At 40.5% G+C, this 10,606-nt stretch overlaps 1 protein-coding gene across 6 annotated transcripts in view; it reads right to left on the minus strand.

Moving 5' to 3' along the window:
• Positions 1 to 8,626, minus strand: part of unm_hu7910 (un-named hu7910) — a 92,445-nt gene extending 83,819 nt beyond the window's left edge. For 4 of the 6 annotated variants that reach the window (XM_028569001.1, XM_028569000.1, XM_028568999.1 and 1 more), the window contains exons 1-2: positions 5,465 to 5,679; positions 3,549 to 3,614 (exon numbers count right to left, since the gene is read on the minus strand). In XM_028569001.1, the coding sequence (XP_028424802.1) occupies positions 3,549 to 3,614; positions 5,465 to 5,651 (253 nt within the window). In that variant the 5' untranslated portion in view covers positions 5,652 to 5,679. Of the gene's footprint in view, positions 1 to 3,548; positions 3,615 to 5,464; positions 5,680 to 8,414 lie in introns of those variants that run through there. The other 2 variants (XM_028569004.1, XM_028569003.1) reach the window with 2 other exon arrangements.
• Between the last annotated feature and the right edge of the window lie 1,980 nt (positions 8,627 to 10,606).

Consider the following 10,606-nt stretch of genomic DNA (forward strand, 5'->3'; position numbering starts at 1 on the left):
AAATGGCTCGCTAGTGCCACCTACAAAGTAAAAAAAATTGAGCCCCTGCAGTGTGTTTAAATCACGAAACTTGGTACACATATGTAACATGTCCAGATGTACAAAAAACGTCATTAGAGCCATACCCTAAACCCAACAGGAAGTCCACCATTTTGATTTCAAAGTTCGAAAATTAAGTGCAATTTTGGCCATTTCCACACCGTCGTACTTTAACAAACTCCCAGACATGGGGGACTCGAGTCACATGACTTGACTCGAGTTAGACTCGAGTCGCAAATTTTAGGACTTGAGACTTGCTTGATTAACATTCATAAAAGACTCGACTTTGACTTGATATTCATGACTTGAGACTTGACTTAGACTTGAGTCAAATGACTTGAAATGACTTGATTTTCTGTTTAATAAATATATTTTCCCCCTCTGATATTGAGGTGGAGTTGATTTTACGATTTTAGTGCTATTGCATGCGCAGTAAAATAATAACCTGGATAGTTCCATACAACGATTCAATTTGATAGCATTTGAAGAAAATAAAATTATAATAAAAACTTTGAAAAAATTGACAAAAATGTCGGAAAGAGCTTCAAAAACGAGGGGGAAAAAAAAAACAAAAATAGTGCAGAACAAACTAGACAAAAACATCGGAAAAAGTGACAAAAAATACTTGGATAAAAATAAAAGGTGTCAAAAATGTCAAAATTTGGACCCGGAAAAACAAAAAGTTGCATGGTCAACTGGAAGACAACACCAAGAGATGGAATATCAACCAATAGGAGTCGCAAGAGCTGTTTTGTTATCTCACAAAAGTGAGTACACCCCTCACATTTTAGTAAATATTTCATTATAGCTTTTAATGGGACAACATTGAAGAAATTACAATATGCTACAATGTAAAGTATTAAGTGTACAGCTTGTGTAACAGTGTAAATGTGCTGTCCCCTTAAAATAACTCATCCTGATAAAGTTCCCTTGGCCTTTGGAATTAAAATAGCCCCTCATCATCACATACCCTTCACCATAGCTACAGATTGACATGGGGTACTTTCCATAAAATCATCTCTCAATGCAAATCAAACCAGCTATTAGGCTAACTGACATAAAACCATGCCAATCTCTAGGTATTGTGAAATTTTATACAAGCTGTACACTTAATACTTTACATTGTAGCAAAATGCCTAAAACGCTGGTATCGGTATTGGGAAGTACTGGAGTTTATGCACCGATCCGATACCACGTAATAAAGCCCTAAAGAAAATCTACATTAAAAGTAGTTTATTTTTGTTCTTTTTCCGTTATAACTGATTGTCAAACTGGAGAATAAAAGAAAGTTCTGGGGCATTCATTGTTTGTTTGTTCATGTTTCACAAAGAGTTTAACCTGAGCCAGACAGACAACAAAGATAGAAATCATATCACATCCATACAGGGATAGTAGTATACAGCTGTTAAAACATAATAAAATATATGACACACTGGTATCGGATCGGTACTCGGTATCGGCCGATAAGCAAGTTCAGGTATCGGGAAGCAAAAAAGTGCTATCGGGCCATCTCTAGTTGTCCCATTAAAAGATGTAATGAAATATTTACTAAAATGTGAGGGGTGTACTAACTTTTGTGAGATACTGTACATGCAGGAGAAACATGTGGCGCCTATATCCTGGGAAAGGGTTATTTACTGCTGTGATGCAACACAAAGACATCCGCAAGGTTTTAAAACTAAAATTTTATCCAGAGATAAAAAAAAATAAAATAATAAGTCCCATTCACGCTCTCAAACACCATGTTGGAGCTCTTCAACTTCAAGTTTTGGACAGACATCGGTCTAAAGATAGACAACTGTGTAGGAACGCATCTAGTTCTTTGATCAAAACAACAACAACAAAAAGGGGACAAAACCGTGGACGAAAATGTAAAACGAAGGCAATCTATCCAATCACAGAGCTTCAACAGCTGTTACTTGTGCTTGTAATGGCTGATGGGCGCCATGAACAAAATACCCCAATATGATAATTCAGATTCATTCGGCAACTATGACACATTTGGTTTGAACTACAACGGCGAAGCTTTTGAATACAGTACAGGCCAAAAGTTTGGACACACCTTCTCATTCAATGTGTTTCCTTTTTATTTTCATGACTATTTACATTGTAGATTCTCACTGAAGGCATCAAAACTATGAATGAACACATATGGAATTATGTACTTAACAAAAAAGTGTGAAATAACTGAAAACATGTCTTATATTTTAGATTCTTCAAAGTAGCCACCCTTCTTCCTTCTTTAAAGGAACACGCCAACTTATTGGGAATTTAGCTTATTCACCGTAACCCCCAGAGTAAGACAAGTCCATACATACCCTTCTCATCTCCGTGTGTGCTGTAACGCTGTCTGACGGCTCCAGCATTAGCTTAGCCTAGCACAGATCCTGCAGGTAACTGGTTCCAACTAGCCTAGCCTAGCACAGATCCTGCAGGTAACTGGTTCCAACTAGCCTACTGCTCCAAATTGTGACAAAAGTGACAAAACAACACAAACATGTTCCTATTTACATGTTGTGATTTGTAGAGTCATAGTGTGTACAAAAAACAACGTAACATGAGACACAGCCGTCTTCTAACAGTAAACAAACTGGGAACTATATTCTCAGACAGGCTTGCTGCAAGCATATCACTCCGCCCAAGTACTATATTCTTCCGCCTGAGAATATAGTTCCCGGTTTGTTTACAGTTAGAAGACTGCTGTGTCTCGTGTTATGTTGTTTTTTGTACACGCTGTGACTCTACAAATCACAACATGTAAATAGGAACATGTTGGTGTTATTTTGTCTCTTATTGGGAGCAGTAGGATTACTGGAACCATTCACCTGTATGTTCTGTGCTGGGCTGATGCTGCTGGAGCCGTCAGACAGCGTTACAGCACACACGGAGATAAGAAGGGTATGTATGGACTAGTCTAACTCTGGGGGTTACGGTGAAGAAGCTAAATTCCCAATAAGTCGGCGTGTTCCTTTAAGAATGACTTCAGTGCCGTTGTTTGTTCTTTTCTCAAAGAAAAGCTGAACTCCAAGTCTTCCAGAAAGCTGATTCCAAAGAGCGCTGTTCGCCACCAGCAGCAGCAGCCGCCATCTTCTTTGTTTTCAAATAGCAGGGAATACACGCAGGACAAAAAAATAATCTTTAAACACTGTCTAGCAATGCCAAACCAGGCCAAATAGAAACCATGCCATGCCTAATCAGGATTTTCCCTGGATCAAATTTCACTCAAGACTTCCTGTGGCTCCTTTGCTACAATATAACATATAAAAAAAAGGCTTTTATTGTGAAAATAAGCTACAGGATGTACTGAGTTTGCATTAAAAGCATGTCATACAGTGCACCAAACCACATCAAACCACATCAAAGCAAATGATGTTGAGCTACAAAACAAACACAAGTCCTACAGATATATCCAGCAATGTCTGATGGAGCTTTACTCCTCATAAGCACACCCACTAACCATGCCAAACCAAACCAATCCATGCCAAACCAAGCTCAAAAACCTTTCCAACCTGTCTCCTGGACGTCAGGCTGCACTTCCTCCTTCGTCTTTGCGACCTCCTCCTCAGTAACACCTCCTAAGCGAGCCAAACCAGGCCAGATAACAGTGCGGGGTAGCGTTAAAACATTTTCAATACCGGTCCCGATACCAATACCATGACATCCACACCGGTTCCTAAACGACCTATATACCATACCTATTTCATATAGCAAAAATAAATCAAATTGTCTGCCATCGTGTGCAGTTTGTTAGCTGGCTAGTTTATCCCTACGACACTAGCCTAGCCTACTGTATGTATGAATGAATGAATGAATGAATGAATGAATGAATGCAAAAAGAAATTACAACAGTAAACATTACGGCACAAATCTTTTTATTTATGCTTCAGCTCCTACTACGTGAGCCCAGTCTCTGCGAAACGTTGAGTGTTCCTGAATGTCTCACAGCCAATCACAGACATTGGTAGATCTTGGTAAAAAGCATGCTGCGTGCTGATTGGCTCACTGACGCTGATATAAGGTCTAAGGTAATTTGGTATTGAATATGGGCTGCACGATGTGAGAAGAATACGCGATAACGATATTCCTTGCGATAAATAAAACAGATATTAAAGTGTACTCAGTTTTCTGCTGCTTTCAGTATTCTGCTAAAACGAATAAAAAGGAATTTCCAACTTTATGTTAACATTTCATTGAACGCAAAAAAACACAGCTAAAGAAATAATGACAGTTACATTTTAAAGTGCAGTTTTTTGCCGATATTTTCTTTGAAATAACACAAGAAAATTGGAGTGTCTTTCGCGAAACATCGCAGACTTTCGCGATGCGTTTACTGCGGCAGCTGATATTGCGATGATGATAAAATACGAGATATTGTGCAGCCCTGGTATTGAATGACGAAGCATTCCCCCCATACTTGATACTAAGAGAGATTAGAGTGGGTCTGGGGGAAGGTTCGTTCACAGCCCATTTCCAAAAGGGGCCGTCACCCACGGACGCCGCTGAAATGCCTCTGGACGCAATTGGATAGTCCTTCGACCAATCAGAGCGACGGAAAAACAGCTCAACCAACGAGCATGTTGCAGAGCCCGTTCACGGAAATTCAAAATCTGCTTCAATGCCGCTGCGTTATCGTGGGAAGCCCGTTCAACGGTTGTGATTGGTGCCTCAATTTGGAAAAATTGGAAATGGGCTCGAATGGGCTCTCCAGAAGGACTTCCAGAGCAAATCCGAAATTTGCCGGAAGTTTGTCAGGGGTTTCCCAGACTACTAAGGAGGCAATTCGGTCTGTGATCAAATTCGGTAACCATAGACAGTATATATAATGGACCACCAGACCCCGTGTCTCTGGACCAGGAGACCAGTGAAGGATATTAGATGCACTTTTCTGAAAGTGTGAAGTCTTCTGGTAGCTGTGCCGAGAGAAATCTCAATCATTCCCAATCTTACAGAGACGGAGAGTGTAGGTATATGTAAGGAGATAACATAGACACAGGCTAATTATTGATCACTAACATGCTAGTTAACATTAGTCATTAAACCTAAACATATAATGTAAGTCCAAACTGCCTGTGAGCTTCTCCTGTACTATACGGTAATTCCTCTACTGTGTGACAGTAAGTCTCGTGGTTATGACCCAATCGTTAGCCTGTTTTTATAAAAGCGTCTGCTACGGAGCCATAACGTGAGCTACGAGGTAACGGAGCCTTTTATACATTGTCGTGTTTCTTTAGAAATAAACATCGGACAAATAGAGTCTTTAAACGCTTCAGATGTAAAGTTATTCGCTGTCAAAGTGACGTCAAAATGAATGGGAGTCAATGGGATGCTAACGGGAGGTGATTGCTAGGTAGCATCAAAATGCCGCCATAGGAGGTTCGAAACCAAATCTAACTGGGTTAAACTTTACTCCTAACACCGATCCTACCTGTCTCCTGCACCGCAGGCTCCGCCTCATCCTGTATCAGAGGCTCCGCCTCCTCCTCATAGACCTCCTCTTCAGTGAACACCTCCTCCTCCTCCTCCTCCTCCTCCTCTTCGGCGTGGATCTCCTCTACGGGAGCGGAGGAGGGGGAAGGAGGGTAAGAGGAGCCATAATGACGGTAGCGCTGCATGGACCGTCTCTGATCTCAGCTGAAACACCCAAAAAAAAAAAAAAAAAAAAAAAAAAAAAAAAAACAGGGCCGAGCTGGGCCAGAACCAGGCCGGACGGCAGATACACACCGTCGGCTGCACACTAAACCACCATAAAAACGAATTTAGAATATTTATTTCAGAATATAAAGTGACGAACACACGATGTTTAAGTACCAGATAAAACCAGATTGGAAAAAAAGACGAATTAAAAAGCAGCAAAAAAGTACTTAAAACTTTCCAAAAAATAAATAAAGTAGGCCTACTGCACAAAAAGTTTATAAAAATACAAGTACTGAATCGAAGAGGTGGCGCGAAGAGATGAAAACAATCCCAAAGAAGAGATATTCCAAAGTTTTGATCGCCCGATGAGGAAACAAACAAGGAGGACAGAAGGTGTCTGAGCGGAGAAGGAGAAAGAGAGAACTCCTCCTCTTCCTCTCAGCACTACAGTCCACCGTTAGAACCTGATCCACACACTATTATTAGAGCTGACAAACCCTGGGACACTCTGTGAGTGTGTGTGTGTGTGTGTGTGTGTGTGTGTGTGAAATGCCAGAGAGGACAGAATAGCCCACCAAATAACCTTGACACTTGTTTGTTCTCACACACACACACACACACACACACACACACACACACACACACACACACACACACACACACACACACACACACACACACACACACACACACACACACACACACACACACACTAATATTCAGACAATTACAATGGATAACAATAACTCAAACACAACATATGAGATCAACTTGTGGTAGCGCGCACACACACACACACACACACACGCACACACGCACACTATTTGCGGTGTTGTGACTAACTAGCATATGTGAGAGGAACAAAAGTGTATTTTAAAAATATATTTTGCAATAAACATGAAGCCAGTCTGAACTGGAGCTGTGCAATTATTCAAATTTACATTTTGGGTCCTAGCGATCACAAAACCTTTATTTTGCACATTACATTTTTGCAAGTGAACTCTTATTTTGTCTTGTGTGTGTTATGATTAAGAGACAGAGAGGGAGAAACATACTGTGTGTGTGTGTGTGTGTGCATGCGTGCGTGTCTGTGTGTGCATTTGTGTCTGTCTGTCTGTGTGCGTGTCTGTGTGTGCATATGTCTGTCTGTCTGTGTGCCTGTGTGTGTGTGTGTGTGTGTGTGTGTGTGTGTGTGTGTGTGTGTGTGTGTGTGCATATGTGTGTGTCTGTGTGTGTGTCTGTCTGTGTGCGTGTGTGCATGCGTGCGTGTCTGTGTGTGCATGTGTGTGTCTGTCTGTCTGTCTGTGTGCGTGCGTGTCTGTGTGTATGTATGCATGTGTGCGTGCGTGCATGCATGTGTGAGTCTGTCTGTGTGTGCGTGTGCACGTGTCTGTCTTTGTGTGTGTCTGTGTGTGTGTATGTATGCATGTGTGTGTGCATGTGTGCGTGCGTGCGTCTGTGCTTGCATGTGTGTGTATGTGCGTCTGTCTGTGTGTGCGTCTGCCTGTGTTTGCATGTGTCTGTCTGTCTGTCTGTGTCTGTGTGTAAACATACAGCAATGTGTTGGCAAAAATCTAAAACTATGGCCACAACTAACAATTATTTCCATCCTGGATTATTCTGTTGATTAGATAAGACAGGACAAAATGTTCACATTTAAGAAGCTGGAATCTGTGAGTTTTTAACTTTTTTCATAAACAATGACTCAAACCGATTAATCGATAATCACAACACATTTGCAGGTATCAAAAAGTGACAACAAAGATGGAGATGAAAGAAAGTTTAGCAAGCAGGTTTCACACCCACAGACATAACAGTAGGCCTTAGCCTATTTATAATATGTTTGTACCAATTAAATGGGCAACATTTAACTATGTTATGATTATGGAATAACCTAAAATGTGTGTGTCAGGTTTATAAATGTGTATGAAGAGAGTTTATCAGAGTTTGTTGGCTAAAAACAGTCAAATGACACGAGAACATCAACAACTAACTGCTGTCTCATAAAAAGTTGATAGCTTGTTAGCTAATTGTTTGCTGACAATCACCTCTGGTAGCTAGGTTAGCTTAGCGTCATTTACAGGGCTGCACTTCCATGCTACCGCTGGACAAGCATGTAAACAGTCCCACAGAGCATCCCTTGATTTAAACTTAGCCATTCAGTTAAGTCGGATAGCTGAAGTAATCTATATTGTGGATATTTTGACAGCTAGCAAAAACAACAAAAAAGGCTAAACTAGCCCAGTTTTCTTATATCGCGTGAACGTCAAACCAGACTCCATTCAGAATGATGTCAGTTTATTACACTCTTCTTTGGTGGCAACGCAAATACTTACGAAAAAACGAATTAGGAAGTGTGTATAGATGTATGACCACCACTGCTGAATTCGGCATGCGTAAAATACACAAACTGTCTTTACTTAAATACAATCTTTGGTTTTACTGCGAGTTGAGACTGCGTCTGAACGCCCAGTAGGACTCACTTTCGGAGACCATGGGAAGCACGGGAGATCCAACTGTGAAAGCTGTAGTTCATGTTGCATGTTGTATGTTGTGTCGGTATGTTAGCCGAATTAAAGAATGTATATGAATAATTCCTAAAACATCTTTGGTTTTGTTCTGCCAGATATATATCCTTACCGATATGGAAATCAACTTTAAAATTGCAGGAAAATGAAATGGAAATATGTACAGAGGGCATTCAGGCGCGTCAGAGAAACTAGCAAAGAAAGGGTACTGACCTTTTTTGGAGTGGGTTTTGGGAGTCTTTTTCTGGGCCATTGCTTCGCAAATTCGCGGATGCAATTCGTCAGTTGTGCAGCTACGAACTAACAAGCTAACTTAACTGTAATTATGACAAAAAAACATACACAAAGTACGCGCTCCTTGTCGCTTTACGTGTCTCTGCTCTAACTGATGAAGCTACGAGTTGTCCAAGAAATAACGTCCACACTTGGATACCAGCAAAGCCAAAGTCCATAGTAACCGTGATTGGCTTAATATCCGACCAATCAGAGCCAGAGAATCAACTCATGGGCGGGACCAAAGGCGGGATCTCGTGATTTTGGACCAATCGGGTTGCGGTATAGCTTCCCAGCGTCGTCCCTCTCTTTGGAAAGGAGCAAAAACGTGGCAGCAGCAGAAGAGGAGTTTTAAACATCTGGGGCGGAGAGCAGACGTGACATATAAAGATAAATAATGACTAACATTTTAATAAACTTTAATGGTAAAGTTAATGCATTAAAGCGTATGTCTTTTAATGGCATTTAAATGACAAAATACAGTAGAATATACTCCCATCGAAATATAACTATAACTTTACTTCTTTTTCAGTCTCTTCCCCCCCTTTCATTGGCATCATAAGGATGACGTCATGATCATTCATCATCATTATGCCTCATCAACAACATCAGCAACACATTTTTATAATTAGTCTTTAGTCTTAGTATTAGTCTTTCTCATCATCTTCAGGTTCTATTACAAATAATGAGCTGATACAAAAAGTGAGCAGCTCCCCCTACAGTATCTTAACATGAAGTGCCATATTATTAGTATATTGTATGTAAGTTTGCATTTATCATGTGTATCTACATGCGTAAAACTTTGTATGAACATAAAATAATTCAAATTACTACGAAATAAACTGAACAATGTTAGACGGACATGGAAAAATGTGTCTCTGAACAAAGGATGGTCAAAATCAAAAGTCCCAGTCAGTATCTGGTGTGGCCACCAGCTGCATTAAGTACTGCGGTGCATCTCCTCCTCGTGGGCTGCACCAGGTTTGCCAGTTCTTGTTGTGAGATGTTACCCCACTCTTCCACCAAGGCTCCTGCAAGTTCCTGGACATTTCTCGGGGGGGCATGTGAATAGGGGAAGAAATAACTTGAGTTAAAACAATAAATAGTGACTGTTCAGCTCTCAAGTCAGTAGTTTAAAGGCCCCATGACATGGTGCTCTTTGGATGCCTTTATAGAGGCCTTAGTGGTCCCCTAATACTGTATCTGAAGTCTCTTTTATATAGGCCTTAGTGGTCCCCTAATACTGTATCTGAAGTCTCTTTTATATAGACCTTAGTGGTCTACTAATACTGTATCTGAAGTCTCTTTTATATAGACCTTAGTGGTCCCCTAATACTGTATCTGAAGTCTCTTTTATATAGACCTTAGTGGTCCCCTAATACTGTATCTGAAGTCTCTTTTATATAGGCCTTAGTGGTCCCCTAATACAGTATCTGAAGTCTCTTTTATTTAGGCCTTAGTGGTCCCCTAATACAGTATCTGAAGTCTCTTTTATTTAGGCCTTAGTGGTCCCCTAATACTGTATCTGAAGTCTCTTTTATATAGGCCTTAGTGGTCCCCTAATACTGTATCTGAAGTCTCTTTTATTTAGGCCTTAGTGGTCCCCTAATACTGTATCTGAAGTCTCTTTTATATAGACCTTAGTGGTCCCCTAATACAGTATCTGAAGTCTCTTTTATTTAGGCCTTAGTGGTCCCCTAATACTGTATCTGAAGTCTCTTTTATATAGGCCTTAGTGGTCCCCTAATACTGTATCTGAAGTCTCTTTTATATAGACCTTAGTGGTCCCCTAATACTGTATCTGAAGTCTCTTTTATATAGACCTTAGTGGTACTGATTACCAGGGCCCAAGGGGAGAGAGGGCCCTTGAAAAGTCTGGAATATATTTGATTTTACCTGGATATTTTTATTTCCTAATAACATTTCATAATGCATATCAGATGAAATGTAAAGTTAGTGTATTTGCTGAATAACTTGGTTGATTGACCCACTACATTTTGTATATAAAAAGGTCTCACCCCCTTGCTAATGTGCCAAATGGTTTAGTCCATCTGCACGCATTACGTTAGCTAGATCAGTTGAGAGCGTCTGGTGTAGCGCAAACTTCAGCTGTAGAAATGTCTTTCTCAAAG

The sequence above is a fragment of the Perca flavescens genome, chromosome 22 (genome assembly GCF_004354835.1).
Source record: "Perca flavescens isolate YP-PL-M2 chromosome 22, PFLA_1.0, whole genome shotgun sequence".
NCBI lineage: Eukaryota > Metazoa > Chordata > Actinopteri > Perciformes > Percidae > Perca > Perca flavescens.